Raw genomic sequence first — 19,283 nt, 5'->3', positions numbered from 1 at the left:
AAATAACCCAGAGCAATAAAGAACCAACGCAAACACAAAACGTACTAGGCCCACACAAAATGCATCTCAAATCAAACATAATTACTATATTAGCATAGTTTCAAAGGATAGCATCTTCTACTTGCCTTAAAAATACCTACACTTCAGACTCCAGTTCATGTTCTCTTGTCTTTTGCTGAAGTTTCCATTTCCACCAACTCCCTCTACTCTGCCAGCCCATTTTTGCGGTAAACTAGTCTCTCGATTCAGACTCATCCTCGTGTCACTTCTTTTTACGAGAATCTTGTTTTTTCGGTCAAATTATGGAGAATCTTGTTAAACATGGAGTTTTATTTACTTTTTGCTTTCTAATTATTTGTATTTTAATATAAGCTACTGTTTTACGTTTTTCTTCCTTCAAAATGAAATTGTGTTTTTAATTTTTTCTTTGTAACGATTTTTCTGCCTTTTGAATGTTTCAAGTTTTTTTTTAATGTTTAATCATTATGTGACTTTTGCTATATATGCTTCTCCATTACGAAGTCCCACAATGCTGATTTGTTATGGAATTGAATTTTTGACTGTGAAATTGATTTGAACGGTTCACATCTATTCTTCCTCTTCTTGAGTTAACTCCTCTCTCCTCTCTCATCTTTATTTTTTCTTTCCTTTCCTTCTCTCGACTCTCTCCCCTCTCCCTTTCCTTATCTCTTTTTTCCTTCTTTCTCTCCTCCAGTTTTATTCTCTCGTCATCTGGTGATTTTTTTCTTCTTCTCTTTTCCGGCTAGTTGGCTCTTTTTTTCACTTTAGGGTCAAAAATTCAATTCCGTAACAAATCTGCATTGTGGGACTTCACAATGGAGAAGCCCCCTTGTTTTATATATATATACACTAGCCCCTTGGCATATGCTCACGCATGTGCCAATTGGTTTTCTTTTTCTTTTTATTTTATTTTAGAATTAAGAAAAGATAACATAGATAGCATGCTCCATAAAAGTATGACCTATTATTTGATTTGTTTTAATATTTAAAAAAAATGTGAATTTACCATATTATCCTCATTTAATTCATAATTATTTCAATTCTTAATGTTTGAATTAACCAATGAAATTTTCTGGTATTTTGAATGTTTCACTGCCTTTTGCTTTATATATCACATTAATGATTAACAAAATAAACTTTTAATTATTTAGCAAAACAAATTGCATTATTTTCAGACCATTTTTTTTTTTTGCATTATTCTATTAATATAATTTATCTTATATTTTTAAATAAAAAATGGCTGGTCACTACAGCACGCTTGGTTTTGGTTGTAAGCTAATCTCAACCTGCGTTCATCCAACGAGACGTCTACATTTCACTCCATTTCTTCCCTTCCACTGGTCCTCCTCTCTGAACACCACAACACAACAACAAACAACCGTCCACCACTACCAGTCCACAAATCTCAACCTTTCCCACCGTTTTGGGTGCCACCAATCGAAACCCAGTACCGAAAATCCAACAATGGAGTCCATAGGCGTTCTCATGCCAGCCCCAATGTCCTCATACTTAGAGCAAGAGCTCGAGAAGCGCTTCAACCTCTTGAAGCTCTGGACCGTCCCTCAAAAAACCCAGTTCCTCAAGGACCATTCCGGCTCCATCCGAGCCTTCGTCGGTAATGCAGGGAACGGAGCGGACGCCGAGCTCATTGAGAAATTGCCGAAGCTGGAGATCGTGGCCTGTTTCAGCGTCGGGGTCGATAAGGTCGATTTGAACAAGTGCAGGGAAAAGGGTATTCGGGTCACCAACACGCCCGATGTTTTGACCGATGACGTGGCGGACCTTGCTATTGGGTTGACGTTGGCTGTGCTGAGAAGGCTCTGTGAGTGTGATCGGTATGTGAGGAGCGGGCAGTGGAAGAAGGGTGACTACAAGTTGACCACCAAGGTTGTGTCTTTTCTCTGTTTTTGGACTTAATTTGCATTGGTTATGCTTTCTTTCTTTTTTCATCTACTCACCGTTGAGTTGGTTTGTTTTTCGTTTTTTCTTTTGGTCTCAAGTAATATTGATTATGGTTTTTGTGATTTGTGTCTAGGTTTAAAGTAAAATTTTGTAATTGTGTTTTGTTATTTGTTGGGTTTGGTGGAATACCCAGTTTGAGTTTATGGTAAAAATTTACCCCAAAAAAAGAAAACCCAATTGTTTGAAAGAAATAAGAAACGTGATACTGGTATCGACCAGTTGAATTGATGATAAAGCTTTGTTGTTAAGCACAAGATGTGAAGTCCTGGATTTGATGTTCTTTACTGAGTTTAGAATTTAAAGGCATGAAATAGTAGTGCTTCTGCAGATTAGCAGTAAGTTTAAGTACAGGCTGAAAGATGTCTTCAAGTGTTGTTGTCTGTACTGAAAGCAACTCTTGTACTGATGTATTTAGGATGACATCAACCCATACCCATTAAAGGGAAAGAGGGTGAGATGGTATTCGATATTGATTGTTTGTTTCTGATTCTTATTTGAATAGCTTCTTCTGTAGATGTAATGAGGAAAGCTTGCGGCTGTTGATTGTTTGTTTCTCATTATTGTATGTATATGCGCATCTGTGAACCCTTTGTGTTTATGGAGTGTTCATCGCATTCTATTTCTTTGGTTGAAAAATGCTTGCTTACTGGCTGCTTTGCTCTTCGGGCTTGGTGTATCTATTGAAACTTTTCGTATTGTTTCCAATTTTACAGTAATGCATTTGAAAATTTAGTAACAAAATTCACTTCCATCCTGTATAATACTTTCAATGGTAACCAAACATGGTTATTTTTAATCTGTTTTGTGTGCAAATGTCAATGCCTGTTGAATTACGCATTTTTCGATTTATTGTTTTCCTGTGTGTGGTTCTTGTGTGATCTCATTGGCAATATCGTGGACTTTGCTATTTCTCAATATTCTGTGTAATTGCTTTTGCTCCTCTGTCTTTCATGTATAAACTGCTTCCCTGTGGGTTTCAAGGAGTTTTGCCACTTTTATATAAGCTGCTTATGTGCTATGCACATGATAGCATAAGATATGAAGTCCTTTCATGAAATCAAGATTATCAAGATGTGTTGTTATTATGGTAGTTCGAATGTAATAATTTTGTGACATGTTGATATTTTGGGTTCTTTACCGCTTTTAATTATGTCTACCATTTTAAAGTTGGAGACAGATGTAGCTCTAATTTGAAATGTCGAGTTTATCAATTGATAGAACAAATAGCTTTTTTATATATTTATTTATAGGAATGTAGAACAAATAGCTTTTTTCCCCTTTCTCTTTCCCTTTATTGGGTCCTGAAATAGAGTTAGTAGTAATTAGTAACTACGAGCTAGGGAAAAGTCTGCCTAAAACATTTCTTTCTTGATAGTATATTTGTTTTAATAGTTGTCCTTCCTTTTCAGTTCACTGGAAAAACAGTTGGCATCATCGGTCTGGGAAGAATAGGAAAAGCAGTTGCAAAGAGAGCTGAGGCTTTTAGCTGCCCAATCGCTTACTACTCCAGAACTGCAAAACCAGAGCCGAAGTACAAATACTACCCAAGTGTTGTGGAGTTGGCCTCCAACTGTGATGTTCTAGTTGTTGCATGCCCATTAACTGAAGAGACCCGCCACATTGTCAACCGGGAAGTCATTGATGCTTTGGGTCCGAAGGGTGTTCTCATCAACATTGGGAGAGGCCCTCATGTTGATGAAGCTGAGTTGGTATCCGCTCTGGTAGAAGGCCGGTTAGGTGGGGCGGGGCTCGATGTTTATGAGAAGGAACCAGAAGTTCCCGAGCAGCTGTTTGGACTTGAGAATGTGGTGCTCTTGCCTCATGTGGGAAGTGGCACGGTAGAAACTCGCAATGTCATGGCTGACCTCGTGGTTGAGAATCTTGAGGCTCACTTCTTGAAGAAACCATTGTTGACACCAGTGGTTTAGTACTTGTAGTATCTGAACATGTCGTCCATTGACCGCAAATGTCTTCTTGAATAATTGTTTCTATCAGACAAAAAGAGATGGCTGTTTCTAGGATTGGAAATGAGTCTTGGTGAAACAACTGATTGAAATTTATCGTTAATTCATTGAAGCATGAATCAGTACATTTTACCCTTAATTGGAAACCTTCTAATCGAGAATTGCTAAATGCAACCTCAAGCAGATTTTTCTCTTTAATGGCTTAACAAATCAAATATGGATTGAGATACTAATTAGAACTTTTTTTTCTTGAAAATTATCATTTGCACCGTGCGATGAACTAGCCACAAAAAAGGAATTGCGAGAGTAAAATCCCTGTTGACTGTAAGTGAATAAATATGCACCTTTAGCTAGGCAGCTACTTTTGTGAGGACAAAATTTTCAAGTCTACATAGATAATGCTTCACAGAAAAGCTAGAAGCCTTAACAAGGGAGTGTATATACCAATTCCACATGCCTAACGTCTCCCTACAGACCATTAAAAATAAAAATATAAAAGATAAAAAAAAGGTCTCTTCCTCAGTATTCTAGTTATAAATCACGCAGTAATCAGTATCATATCCTATCTCGAACTCTCGGTATACCAACCAGTATATGTTCTATAACTCATCTTTATGGACATTATCTTTTTCTTTAGCAACATTATCTTTCGGTTTCAAATGTTTGTTGATAGTTGTGGCCAGGTCCTTCAAGCTGGATTTTGTGGAAAGTTTGATCTGCACAGTGGAAAACATTTCTTGCATAAGATGGCTCTACAGATTGGAATATAACAGAAAAACCGGGATGTGTAATGACTAATTACCGGATTGGCTTTATCATTGGCTGTGTAAAATAAGAGTGTTGGATAGTCGTTTACCTGCAATAGCAAACAATAATAACTCAGACAGATTTCAAAATCATCACTCTAGCATCTCATCAACTGAAAACTTCATGGTTAGAGACTCGGAGTTGGTTCTCATTGATGATATTTCTGCCATATTAAATTGTTTGGAAATTGACACCCTCTGCCTATATGTACAATGCCTCACTATTTTCAGAGGACCAAACAAGGATTCACAGCCAGGACTTATCAAGCTACTGAAACAAAGAAGACGACCGGAACTCTAAATGCTCTAACAGGACATAAGTAAATGCTATAGGAAGTGCTTGAAACAAAGGAATATTCATAACTAGCCCTCCCTACGCTCTAAGATGCTATGAACACAGGATGAGAGTAAGTTCATGTCTGTATTTCCTTAATGCTTATCCAATGTCCAAGGTCATGGATTACATGAAAAGCTAGGTTTTATCCAATATTGAAAACCAATACATGATCCCAAAAATAACACTTACTTGCAGTTTTGGATGTTCATTTGCAGAAACATCTATTCTTGCGAAGACTAGATTATCCAAACCTTTAAAGTGCTTAGCCAACTTCTCAACGTGTTTGCTAGTGGTCTCGCAGTTGATGCACCATGGTGTGAACACCTGTTTCACAATGATGATAAATATTCCATGGGCATAGTCAAAATAGTCTCTCTAAAGAAAATTCTGAAACCTCAACACCAATTAAGATTTAAAAAATTCTGGAAGTTGGGTGGGGTATAAAGTTACGTATATTCAAAAAATTGGCTCACCGTCACCGCTATCATATGGAGATCAAGGTTATTATTGAATTCCATAATTCTTTGTTTTAAAGAAGTGGTTTCTTCTATGTATCTTGACCAATGGAACTCGAGATTACTAGTACAAAAATATGATGAATTCTACAATTCTTTGTATTTTCAGTGGTTTTTTGTCTGCTATGCAATGGCTTCTTTTTCAGGAAAAATAGGTGCAGTACCTGTATCAATGTACAATGTACATGTTCATATAGTAAAGAATATCAAAGAATACAATCATAACATAGCTCAGTCAAACTAACAGCACTGATATTCCATATTCCATATTTCATATTTTGTTTGATAAACAAGACAAATCCTAACATAACAGTGCATAATTACATATAACAGAAACATTATTACATACTTTTCTTTTTCAAACATGAGGAACTTCCGCTTAGATGTGATCAAGTGAGCAGAAGTAGAAGGGAGAAACACACATACCTCTAGTAGAACATTCTTGTGACTATTCAAAACCTTGTCATCAAATGTCTTTCCTACAATGCTCTGGACAGTTTCATTTGTCTGCAATTTTCGCAAATGTAAGGAAGTGAGATCAAAATATGTGATATAGCATATATTTAAAAAATTCATAAAAATGTGACGCATCTCCCAGATTTATTGGCTGATTTAGACAATACTTTATGTTATAGAACTATAAGTTTACAAGAAGTGCCTTCATATTTGTTCTTAATGGACTATGTTAAACACCACACTACAGTTTTGGTTGGTTCACAGTTCACCAGCTCAGTGAATAACATAAACTTTTTGGCTGAAGGATAATGTAACACACAGAGAACCAATCATGCAACTATTGTCCAAAAGTATCCTAATAGAAAAGAAACTAAGATAGGATTCCAAGATTTAGTTATCATCACTGATCCAAAAAACCTTCGAGGAGGAAGGGAGGGGACTCACGTTATCCAGTATTGGTTGCGATTTGAAGTGCGAAGATAGAGTACCATGCAGAAGCCCTGAGCAGAACTCCTGTACAAAAGCCAATTCAGAATTTTAGTGGCCTAGGTAGATATTCTTCACAAGGAAAATTCACAACATGAGAAATTGTTACTTTGATATTGCTTGGTGTTGGATCTGACTCTAATAAATATTTAGAGTTGACGCTGATATCAAAAGCAGTCACCTGTTCAGAGCACATACAAAACCTGATTAGTTATAGCCTTATTAAAAGCTTATTTGACAAAGAACATGAACTCATAGTCAACATCTAGTTCAGATGTGGGAAACTGACCACAGTACTATTTGATTCTTCAAGCCCAAATAATGTTAAGTACGGCTTAGCAAGGTTTTCATCTGTATTGTCTATATATATAAACAGTATCTGGATCAAGAGAATGACAAAGGAAAAATCATTAGTAGGTTTAACCAGTTCACCCAATAGCTTCAACATTTAGTGCATTTGAGTACCTTTGACTTGAACTGTCTAGCAACATCTTGAAGGGGCTCAAGCAGTTTCTTAAAGTCATCTGCCTCTGCAAAGACAAGAACCTAGGCAATAATGAAAGAGAGTCATTAAACAAAATAACCTTGCAATTATGCTTTCACATTTCCAAATTGTGATTTATACTGAGCTTCAAGAAAAGTGTAACCCTTAAAAGTTAATGTATGTCCACAAATATTATTTTGACATATGATTTACATTGAATGACAGAAACCTGCAAATTGTCATTTTGAGTATCTTGAATTCCAGAATCCAGAAGGAAGATGAACAGTTTCCACATGTTTGGAAGATCTTAATGTAGCTTTTGATTACTGTTTGTCAAATAATCTAATTCAGAAGTCCAAACTTGGCTCTTAATTGTGTACCAAGTGTACTAGTTCAATTTATAATTTTGAGTATTGTACACATGATTGTTGTTTCTTATTTATTTATTTTCAATGACCTTTTTCGTTTAATATTGTCCAGACTTCAAATTTTCATCTGTAACAAGGTACATGGTAAAACAATATAACAATTCAACAAAAAGATGTAGACATATATATAATAATAATACAATTTATGATTGAAGATTAAAAAAGATATGATGTATTGGAAGAAACAGAAACCTGAAGTTTAATAGGGCTGGAGTAAACTCTGGCGGAATTTGTTTCAGTCAGTTTGTTAACCAATGGAAGCTTGTTATAGTCTAGAAACTGCAAAATTTTGTCTGTTTCAAAGGTCCCTTCTGCAAAACCAAACAAATTCATGAATATCTTAGAATAAGTCCATAACTCAAAAATATGTCTACTTATTGTTCACAGAATATAAACTTCATTTAAAAAAAAAAAAAAAAGGAGCAAAAATCACATATTGACCAAGTTGAACAAGCAAGCAGGAAAACAATAAATTTCATCACCTTGGAAAAAAGGAGATATAAATTACACAAAGCACAAATACACAAGAATAAAATTGAACTACAAATAACAAGCTTTTCTGAGAGAAAAATTGTGTCGGTAACAGATAAGTTTTACTCATTCACCAACTCACCATATGAAGTATATCTTTCTGGCTCACTTTTCACAATTCCAAGGAAAACATTAGTCGGTTTTACATTTGGAATGAGAACTTTAGCAACCTCGATGTTGCTTACTCCTACAAACTGGATTGCATTGTCCGCTGCTGCTGCTTTTACAAATTCTTCGTAGTCAGGCCCCTGAATAATTTCAGAACAAACATATAAGCCCAAGAATATAAATACTGTCCAAACAAATATTCAATCAAGGCAGAGGCCTCATTCTAATTCAAAATCAGGTTGACAGTTTTCTTGTGTAGCATTCTAAGAAAATTTTGAAAACAATAAACGTGCACCAACCTCAAATTTTTCAAACAGACCAACAACAAATATATGGTGCTTTTTGAGAAACTCTTCAGCCTCTGTCACTGAGCTTATCCTAATAACAGGTTCACCAGTTTTCTTCCTTGCCCAAATCACTATTTCTTCCCTGAATCAAAATTTTCCCAACAAGAACATTAATGGAAATGCACAACTCAGTTGATGTATATATTCAAACACATACGTACATTATATTCATGCTGCACAGAAATGATTAAAAATTGTTCAAGTCAAACACACTATAAGGACAATAACAAGCACATAAAGCACAGAAATTTTCTGCTGAGTTATATTTTCATCATCTCACTGACCACAAAACAACAAAGATTCATATAAAATATTTCAATTAAACAGTTTGACCAATTTGAGAGCTACTTACGCAGAAAAGCCACCAGTGTACACTTGAGAGGTGCCATTGACAAACAGAAGCAGAGTAGGGAACCCTTTGATCTCAAGAGACGACGCCGTTTTCGGATGCCGCTCGGCATCAAGCTTAGCCAACAAAAGGGGGCTTCCCAATTCTTTCAATGAAGTTGCAGCCTCAGCAAACTGAGGCATTAGTTCAGCGCTCCTAGAGCACCAAGGGGCATACCCAAGAACCAGAACAAACTCATGCCCTTCAATGACCCTCTTTGTGTTGTCATGGTTAAGCTCAAGAACAATCCTCTGGGCTTTGGTTAACACCTCTGCCTCTGAGGACCTCACACTGGCACTGGAACCTTCTTGCTCGTCTTCTTGTTCCACTTGTTCATCCAATGCCAATAGCTCCTCCAATTCACCATCTTCATTTTCATCTGTGGTGGGTTCAGAGGCTTTGATGGAAGTTAGGAAATTGACTAATAGGAGAAGGGTGAGGGTTAAAAGGATCAATCTTGAAGTGGGTTTTGGTCTAAACATGGTGTTGAGCAATGGGTTTATCAGAATTTTGCAGAGGGAAGTGCGGTTCTTGTGGATCTTGAATGAGACCTATGGTGTAAAAGACAGGGTCTCTATGAGAAGCTTTTATATCAGAGAGAACTGAGAAGGGGTCTGTGTAACATGAAGATGAAAATGAGGGAAGGTCTTTAATATCTAGTGTCAGTCAAATATAATAGAAAGGTAATGTCCAATTCCCTTGATTGATGCTACTGCCATTCACTGCCTTGATTTATGCAATTGTTGCCTTCGTATTTTTCTTTTTCTTTTTGTAATATTATTAGAATAAATAAAAGAAATTGTCAATTTTTAGTTATTTTAGAAAATCTCAAATATTCTCTTTTTATTGAAATTTTATTTTGAATATAACATGCATGAACTATTTCTTATTGCTTCTTGTACATCCTTATCGTGGTAGCCACTACGAACCATGTTTTCAGGTACAAAATAAGGTTGACCATGGCAAAGTCATTATGAAATTGTTGCCATAACGAGTTTCCCTTCCATCGATTCACTTCTTGTAGATAAAATTGAGTGCAATCACAAAATTAATAATACATGCTGGAACTTCAGATCATTTTCGAAAGGAAATATTTTTGTTCACCATTTTAAGCAAATGTGAGAATACATACTAGATTACCGGTGATCATTAACGTTGAAATTACGATATTCCGTTTATGTTAGGAGCTGTTATTTGCAACCTAAAGTATTCTATTTATTTTGAAGTACTAATAACAGTTTTCTTTTTCTATTCTCATATTAATATTGTACTTATGTCTAAAAGGAGATTGCTTTAAGGTTTAGCGGCTAGAGATTATGATTTGGTGTTAAAAGACTTGTAAAGTAAGATATCAGTTAGAAGAGGTGAGCAGAGGATTTGACCCTCCAATTATATGACTCAGAACATTGTGCTGCACATCCAAAACGTCATTGTCGTTGAAATCGTTCATACAATACAACATGCATAACACAAATTCAAACTTATTTACATTTATTTGCACAATCCTCAAAGAGGATCACAACTAAACCAGTGCCGGGAATTGTCAAAGTGGGGATTTTAATCAGGCCATAAAAGAAAGCGAAGATTTTAACTTGTCGAAAATGAGCAACTCAACTCAAATTGCAGTACTCTGTGCTCCATGAAATTTCACATGCAACGAGTAACAGACACTGCAAGTATGCACCTCAATGCTAAAGGACATCACTCATAAGTGCATGAACTCTTCTTGAACTTGATGGGTTTGGTAACAGTGGGATCCAGAACCAAAGGGCACGAGATTCGCCTTCGATGCTTCGTTTTCACTAGCTTCCCTACCACAAACGCTCGAGACCGGATTTCTAACTTTAAGGTCAATGGAATTGGAACCAACCCACCAGTCTTTGTGTATGTCAAACTTGATCCAGCCCCGTATAGAGGAACCTTAGTTCCTTGCAAGTTCACTGATACCGTTCGGAGACTCTTTCTTGGCTGATAATATTTCTTCAACTGCAACAACAAAGTCGGCAAAAGTTCAAAACTTACCATGAGGTTCCAATGGCAATGGAACAGCCATTGATCTTTATTGGGTTGGTTCAATATGCTTTGCTCTTTTGCCTATTTTGTGCAACATGCTACAACTTTCATTGTTTGTTAACATAGCATCTTCCTGGTGTAAATTACGATTTTGGTTCCTGTGTTCTGACCTGAAAACCATTTAGGTCCCTTGCAAATTGGCAAATTGAAACTTCAGGAACCCAAATGTCGAGAAACAGAAACCAAAATGGTAGTTTACCCTTAAGATTAAGCAGATTGATCACCAATTTTCTTAGAGATGAAAATGGTATTCATGGAGCACAGAATCCAACCTGGCCAGTTGCCACAGAAATCTCTGAGTAGGCGAGAATGATAGGTGCGGAGCTAACATGAATTCCAAACATTGAAGCAGAGTTGTGCACACTCAATCTTAATGAGCCATTCACTGTCAACAGCTTTGTTGGAACCCCACTGAAATCTGAACCCTCACCAATATAGAAGTTGCTAATTTCCAAGCTCTGCAAGAATCACAAGTCCTCCGTTAGGCCAAAACAATCTCATCCTGTTTGCAACAGCAAAATTCCCACTTCATGCTACATTATCCTTGAATTAGAACCCCCACACACTTTTCTGTTTTTTGCGTAATACACCAACTTATCATAAAGGGCATTTTGAAAATAGAAAACCAACAAGTCCAATTTCTACAAATAATCATTTTCCATCATGTCTCACACTACAAAAGGCTAAGGAACACCTTGTTCAACATCAGAATAAGAACTTAGACAAAATTCAGTATCAAATGATGATAAAGACATATATACTATAGAAAATTTGGAACAAATATTAGACAATGACAAGTTGTAAAATTAGCATACCTTGACTACAACCGTTGCATTGTAAGGCCTGCTAGCACCCCATATGATCAAGCAGAAGATAGTGAACAACATCACAAAGCTAAGGAGAGCAATGCAGACCTGCACACGCCGCGAGAGCCCCTTATCAAAATCATCATAAGCCCCTTCTTCCATAATCACCTTACACTCTGGCCACCCCTTGTCATTCCTCTGCTTCCTACCGCCTTTTCTACCCGAAGAGGACCTGAAAATCCCTGAGAATCGACTCGCGGAGGAGTTCCTTGAGTGGCGGCCAAAGGAGGGGTGTGAGGGTGACTCCATGGGACTGTTGTTGTAGATTGGAGTGGCCTGCATTGATGAGGACTTGTCTCCATCATGAGAGTCCCTAGAAGGGCTCTGCACATAGTATACAGGTACCTTTGGGGACCTTGATGGTGATGATGGAGCTAAGCTTGTGACATCAGACTCAGATTTTGTTGAATGCAGCATTTCCTAGTAGTAACTATGCAGGATTGGAATTACAAGACAAGGCTCTGTGCCAAAAACTTAAAACACAAATTTGGAAATTACCAAGTTCACAAACTAGTTGATGGAGCAAGAAAACACTAAAAATTGAATGGAATTTCACCAGAGCTTCAGACTTTGAGCAAGTTCTCTGAAACCCAGAAAAGGGTGGAAAGATATGAACTGGTTTCCATGCTAAAGTGAAGAAGTTGACCAATTGAACTGTGTACTAGAAAGAAAAATGAACAAAATTGAAAACCCTTTATGGAATTTTCACAATTGAACTACTTCAACAGATGAGATGGTGATAAAGAAGAGTCAAGATTGTATCAAATGCCACCATAAATCACTGTCTGTTTCTCTCTGCTGTCTCTCTCTCTCTCTCCATACGTAAGCAAAACAAAGATGGCAAGTGTAGTGAAGCTTTCTTTTTCTTTTTGCACTCAACGACCAATGAGAAGCTATGCATGCCCCCACTTGACACTTTGTTTTTTAGCCACCACCAGTTGTGAATTGGGCAAGTAAGTGTCGGCAGAACATATTTTCTTGTTATTATATTACCCCATAAATAATTGTCTAATTATGTAATTGTGATTATATATGTTATCTGTAGATATGTGACAACGATGCTCCTAATGGTATTATTTGTTTTGATGGGTGTTTCGACAAACTACCTAATAAGATTCGGAGCCTAGTGCTTGTGACTTTTTATTTTATTTTATTTTATCTGCATGATTGTCCTTAAATAAATGTTTAATATTTACATTTATGCTTTTCTTTGGTGGTGCTTTGGAAAATGTTTTGTTTATGTATGTGTGTTATAAATTTTCTCATCCTATTCCTGTCATGACATAAGAGGTCTGTGACTTATGAACCACGCAGACCACAAAAATAATTTTTTTTATTTATATTTGAAAAATAATAATAATAATAATAATAATAATAACCACAACCAAAATAGCCCCACAACAAAGTCAAGCACCTACACTTTGCCACGTGGTTTGCGTGCTAAGGGTGGGTGTGAATAAGCATGGGGTAAAAGTCATTGTTTTCTCTACTCATGATACAAGAGAAAAGGGAAGGAGGTGATTTAGAACTTGAATTTTCTTCTTTGGGCAATTTAAGGGCAAGACGTTTGGTTTTTTTTTTTCTTTGTTCAAAAGACACTTCATTCAATTAGGTATCATAAGTTAAGCACATTGGAAAGGTCTTCTTCTATCCTAACATGAAAATTGAGACACACAAGCACATTCTTAGCAACAAAATGCATTGTCTGATTACAGATAAAGTGAGCATACGTATACGAATAGTACGAAAAGAACTGAATAGATTCTTCATTTCCTAAACTAATTTTTTATTTTTAAAATTTACTTCGCCTATTTTATTTTTTCCTTTTAAGTAATGTTAGAGGAGAAACTAAAAATTGGAAAGAAAAAAAAAATAACAACAAAAGAAAACAATATGACCGATGCTGGTGAAGTATTGGGTTTATTATTATTAATAGTAAACGGACTAGAAGCCCAATAGTGAGTAAATTATAAGCAAAAAGGTCCAATAGCAAGCCCAAAAATCCAAATACAAAAAATACAAAAAGAGCGTTTGGAAGCTTTCTCCCCTATATCAGAGCCAGGTTTCGATCCTGGGACCTGTGGGTTATGGGCCCACCACGCTTCCGCTGCGCCACTCTGATCTGTTGAATATTGTCTACACTTACTCATATTTAACCATTTCTTAAAGCTAGTAATGTAATTTCTGCCCTCAGATCCTTCTTTTTTTTTTTTTCTTTTTTTTTGGGCCTCACTAATTTTTATATTTTGCATCCAGCACTTCCATGGGTTATCTTTTTTTTTTTTTTTTGGGGCCCACCTATTGGTTATCTTTCTGTAACCTTTGAATTATATAAAGTTACACACTTTCCAAATTGTCATTGTAATTCCTCCATAATCCATATATATTTTGTTTGAAAATTCCAACTAACAAAAAAATTGTTGGTATGATCTGTGGATCATTGACTTTCCTTTCACACCAAAGATGTCCATGTTTATTGTAATTGATTTATTTTAATTCAAACCTTGACCCTTAAAGGAGGAGGGCTCACTCACAAACCACTACACTAAACTTGATTTTGTAATATTTATTCAGTTATACAATATTTATATAAACAACCAACGGTTATAAATATATATATATATATATATCATTTCAACACATATTCACGCAAAAACTGCAAATAAAAACAAAAATTGCAACAAAAATACAATGTAGATATCAATTATGTAAATTTAAAAAATAAAAATAGCAACAAAAATAAAAATTAATTTTATAGTAGCAAAAATTGCACTGCAGAGTATGGGGAAAAAATAAACATGATGAAAGTACTAGAAAATTATACAAAAATCTCTAACCAAATAGCACCTCAAACCAAATCTGATAAATAAAAAAAAGCCAAAGTAAAAAATAAAAATTACATCAAAGAGTAGAAAAATCAACTTATAAAAAGCAAAAAATAACTAGAAAATTCAAATAAGAATTTGATCACGAATATACATACCTCAACAACAGAAAAACTGACCTTCACATCAAAACATGAATACTGCAATAGAAGAAGATCGAAAAATGCACTACAGTTTCTAGAAAAACCAAAACTTCTCATATTTAAGTGGGATTTCAAAACAAAAATAAGGTAGATATCAATGATGTAAATAAATAAAAACTGCAAACTGCAAACAAAAACTACACTCCAGAGTATGAGGAAAAATAAATATATTAATAAGTGATGAACCAAATGGAAAACCAAGATGAAAGTACTAAAATGGAAACTGCGATGCAGAAACGAAAACTACAATGTAGAAGTGGAAACTGCAATGCTAAAACAGAAATTGTAATGCATAAACGGAAACTACAATACAAAAATGGAAACTGCAATGCTAAGTCTGGGCAAAAATGCTCAGCTCTAGAGTTAAACAAAACAAAACAATTTTCTTTTAATTCAAGACATGTTAGGAGAGCGGGAATCATACTGAAGACCACCTAGAATGTAAAATAGGTTATTCATGTTTCTATTTTCTGCATTGTAGGTTCCGTTTTTTGCAATGCAGTTTCCGTTTTCTACAAAGAGCAAAAAGATATATATGCAGACGAAAGCATTAGTTGGCTCGTGATTTTGAAACAAAGAGCAAAAACAGATATATGCAAACGAAACGCAAGCAACTTCTAGATAGTAAACAGCTTGATAATCCAATTTCAGTAAAATTAGACAATAGGGCAATTAATACATAGCAATATATGTCATCATATTGATGAAAACCATATGAATTCCACATTTAGAATAGGTATTTAAATGAACTGAAATTAATTAAAATTTGACTCAACTACGCCTTATACTAAATTATCCATCATTTCCTTCTTTACCAATTTCTCTGCAACCAATCTACAGAGAGAGAGAGAGAGAGAGAGAGAGAGAGGAGCAAAAACTTACAAGGGTGATCATCTCTTCAAGAACAAAAGTGACTTGGTCACCATTTTTTAGAAGAGCTTCATATCGGGCAGTGCCCAATTTTGAGTTGCCTTGCTCTTGGGTAGTTCTACTTTTCTCTTGCCCACCCAATTTCTCATATGGGTAGCCTCTATTCTTCAAATTGGTGAGGTTGAAAGCCAAGGAAATGGCAAAAATTCAACTGTAATTAAATGAAAACTGCAATGCAGTTTCCAAAACTGTAATGTTGTTTGTGCAAAACTACAATGCATAACCTGTACAAAATTTCATTGAACTAAAGCTTAAACGGTATTGCAAAATGTTACTTAAAATATTATATGACAGTGACCATTTCCAAATCAAGACAAATGCATAGTAAGTGAGCTTTATAATAAAAAGTTGCAGCTAAATTAGATTATTGCCTAGCATACATGCATACATATATTTGATCACAAACTCTCACATACCAAAGAACCCTAAGATTAAAGTCGTCCTTTCACTTTAGAAATTTGAAATTTAAATTAAATTTCGGGGCAGGATGTTACAACATACATAAATTCGATGGTCCAACAAGTATCTATGATTACATTTCATGTTAGACAATTTTCTATTCCTCCCTTATGAAAAGAAATGCTACAACAATAGGAAGCAGCTCCATAAACTAAGAAACAATTCAATTGTTACCTATATACTATAAGAGTACAGAATAATAGTGTAGATATCTACTCCAGATAGTATTCCCTTTGGAAGGAGAGGACTAGATGGAGTTTGTAGGACAATAAAGATCTTGTTGTACAGTTAAAGAAAGAAGTTTTGCCTCCTCTGACTGGTCCAATACTAGAAATATGGGTAGCAGGGGTACTTATATAAAGTTCATGGATTCACTACACTTGCAACGTATAATCCTGTTAATACTTTAATGACTCCAAGCCATACAAATGTTTGAGGCTTGCTTGAGTGGGTTGTGGTATGGATGGTAACGAGCTTTCACGAGACCCATTGATGAGCAGATAAATGAAAGTTTTGGGCTGCTTGGGAGCCCCAAAACTCAAGCCCATTTCTTGAACCCAAATATGTGGGTAAGCATAAAATAGAGGAAAAAGCTCAAATACTCTAGAAAATTAGCCAATCACTTAAGGAAATTAGCTCATGTCCTTAATGGAACTCATCGCTTTAGCAAGGCCCAAGCAAGTCAAGAAAAATATCTATAGTCTCCATCGCTTAGCCGGAAACATGAACCACGATGAAAAGCCAAAATGTGTATGTCTGTAAGCTGCTGGGAGGCTCCAGCACATGGGCAAAAACAAACCTCAAAGCAAATCCTTTAAGAAACCAGAGGATATTGACTCGTGCAGGAGAAAATGCAGCCTTCAGACCAGCCAAAGTTATCTATCTCCTTCATTTACCAGACCTTTCCATGAAATAGGGGAAGAAATGAGGAGAGATTATATGATAGCCAAAAAAAATAAGAAATCACCACTGAAACAGCTAAAGCCTAGGGCTCCCAAAACCCTGTTTTATGCGATTGGGTAGAGAGAATTTCACCAAATAGGATGAGTCAAAGGAAGAGAAGAGAAAGGAGAGGAAAAACTTGGCCAAATTGGTTATAAACCATTAGGGTTTCTTGGGAAGAAGGAGCTTCCAATGCCTATAAAAGGAGGCTTCTTCTACCCAGCAAAATCATCATCCAGAGTGCAACCAAGCTTTGTCAAGCAATTGGAAATTCACTCAAACCACACTCACTACTTCACCACTAGCTACAACACACATTTAGAGAGCAAGCTTCATCTCTCATATTTGAAACCTTTGCAATTTCGTGCCCTATTCCTCAATTTCCTCCCATTTTCTCTTCTACTAAATCATTCCAGAGCTTGACAGACTTTTCATCAAGCTGCCGGAAACTGCTCAACACACCCATCATATCTCCATCTCTCTCACTCTTCAACAAATCCTCTTAGAATCTATTCTCTCTTGTCTTAAAACCCCTGTTTCTCATAGGAATTCACAGCCTTCTCTTTGTTTATGCTAAACTCATGATGGTTTTGCTCCCATGCCACAAACTTCTCATGCCAAGCTAAGAATCTACCTGTAAGCAATTGTCTTTTTTGTTAGTGAAGATAACCAAGGTGCTTCCTAAGGCTCCGCTACACTTTCGTAGTATTCTTGGGGTCTGATCTTTGAACTCAGACACAGGGGGTAATTTCATCAGTTTGCTCATTACGGTAGCCCAACCCATTCGTTGGGCTGCTGGAACGAAAAAGACTCCTACATATGGCTAACAATGTGACGCATCCTTCTAATAGCAAACAAAAGCAAATCTAGTTGTGGCATTGCTGATTGGTATGTTTGTCTTTTAGTTATATGAAACATATTCTATCGGATTTATTCTCAGATTTTAAAGACTACGACTTCAAATGTGAAACATGTATTATGACCGAGAGTCACCATGTGCCCTATCCGTTGAGTACGAGCAAGTATACTACTCCGTTTACGTTAATTCATTGTGATGTCAGAAGACCCTCACCTATCACTACTTCTTCAGGCATTCAATGGTTTGTCAAATTTGTAGATGATTGTACACATATGACATAGCTGTATTTGATGAAGAATAAAAATGAAGTGTTTTTACTATTTCAATTCTTCCACAAACAAATGCAAACTTAGTTCAATGCTAAAATATAGATTCTTCACTCAGACAATGGTGGAGAATTTGTCAATCATGACTTTCAGACTTACTTCCAACATGGAATTATCCATGAGACGACTTGTCTTCACACACCACAATAAAATGGTGTTGCTAAACAAAAGAATCCACATCTTATGGAAACAACCTAAGCACTTCGGATTAGTGCTCATGTTCCTCGTCATCACTGGATGTTGTTATCATCATTGCCGTTCACTTGATCATCTGCATGCCATCTGTGGTCCTAAACTTTCGCACTCCCTTACAAGTGTTCTCGCAACACGGGCACTGCCCCTATTTTGGTGCTCACACCCTGAATCTTTGGATGTGTGGCCTTTGTTCATTTTCACAAAAAACAACGTAGCAAGCTTGATCCATGCATCATTCGTTTTTTTTTTTGTGTGGATATGTCACTCATAAGAAAGGTTATTGGTGTTATCACCCTCCCACCCGACAGACATATGTCACTTTAGATATAACCTTTCTAGAATCTGTGACGTTCTTGCAAGATCCCGCATCCAATTATATACTTTAGGAGGAGATACAGAGTGAAGAGCAGAATTGGAGCACCTTGGAAAAAGAAGAAATTTGCGTCTGCACAAAAGCGATCAATCGTCTTACCTTTAACGATTGATCGCCACAAGGTTTGGAGCATGGGTCTTCTCTCTACCAAGAAACAATCTCTCGTCCAACACCGACGATTGATCGCCCCGAGCATGAAGCATAATGTTCTTCTATGCCGCAAACCGATCAATCGTTCATTCCGTATGATTTATCGCCTAACCCTGCAAATCTTCTTTTGATTTAAGTCTCACTCCAAGAAACAACCTATAGCAACAAGTTGAATACCATCCCTCTCACTCAACACTACCAACAGACCAATTTCCTGATAATATCTTTGAGGTAATTACTCCTACTACA

At 36.2% G+C, this 19,283-nt stretch overlaps 3 protein-coding genes and 1 non-coding gene across 4 annotated transcripts; 1 reads left to right on the top strand and 3 right to left on the bottom strand.

The window, feature by feature from the left end:
* Positions 1 to 1,242: 1,242 nt before the first annotated feature.
* LOC103327951 (glyoxylate/hydroxypyruvate reductase A HPR2-like) lies at positions 1,243 to 4,086 on the top strand. The gene is made up of 2 exons (XM_008230332.2): positions 1,243 to 1,908; positions 3,393 to 4,086. The coding sequence occupies exons 1-2, from the start codon at positions 1,258 to 1,260 to the stop codon at positions 3,909 to 3,911; spliced, it is 1,170 nt and encodes a 389-aa protein (XP_008228554.2). The 5' UTR covers positions 1,243 to 1,257; the 3' UTR covers positions 3,912 to 4,086.
* Positions 4,087 to 4,245: 159 nt separating this feature from the next.
* Positions 4,246 to 9,534, bottom strand: LOC103327950 (protein disulfide isomerase-like 1-6). The gene is made up of 12 exons (XM_008230330.3): positions 8,798 to 9,534; positions 8,398 to 8,527; positions 8,073 to 8,238; positions 7,652 to 7,770; positions 7,013 to 7,093; positions 6,837 to 6,926; positions 6,657 to 6,728; positions 6,506 to 6,574; positions 6,032 to 6,112; positions 5,280 to 5,414; positions 4,750 to 4,803; positions 4,246 to 4,663 (listed from the first exon to the last, which is right to left on the bottom strand). Exons 1-12 carry the CDS (start codon positions 9,313 to 9,315, stop codon positions 4,547 to 4,549), a joined length of 1,632 nt encoding a protein of 543 aa, XP_008228552.2. The 5' UTR covers positions 9,316 to 9,534; the 3' UTR covers positions 4,246 to 4,546.
* Positions 9,535 to 10,239: 705 nt separating this feature from the next.
* Positions 10,240 to 12,744, bottom strand: LOC103327949 (uncharacterized). The gene is made up of 3 exons (XM_008230329.2): positions 11,722 to 12,744; positions 11,179 to 11,364; positions 10,240 to 10,819 (listed from the first exon to the last, which is right to left on the bottom strand). Exons 1-3 carry the CDS (start codon positions 12,187 to 12,189, stop codon positions 10,535 to 10,537), a joined length of 939 nt encoding a protein of 312 aa, XP_008228551.1. The 5' UTR covers positions 12,190 to 12,744; the 3' UTR covers positions 10,240 to 10,534.
* Positions 12,745 to 13,822: 1,078 nt separating this feature from the next.
* On the bottom strand, positions 13,823 to 13,894 carry TRNAM-CAU (transfer RNA methionine (anticodon CAU)). Its single transcript has one exon. It is a non-coding gene; the product is annotated as a tRNA-Met (tRNA).
* Between the last annotated feature and the right edge of the window lie 5,389 nt (positions 13,895 to 19,283).

The sequence above is a fragment of the Prunus mume genome, linkage group LG4 (assembly GCF_029339155.1).
Source record: "Prunus mume cultivar Tortuosa linkage group LG4, ASM2933915v1, whole genome shotgun sequence".
In the NCBI taxonomy this organism is placed as follows: domain Eukaryota; kingdom Viridiplantae; phylum Streptophyta; class Magnoliopsida; order Rosales; family Rosaceae; genus Prunus; species Prunus mume.
This window is presented reverse-complemented; position numbering and strand designations above follow the sequence as displayed.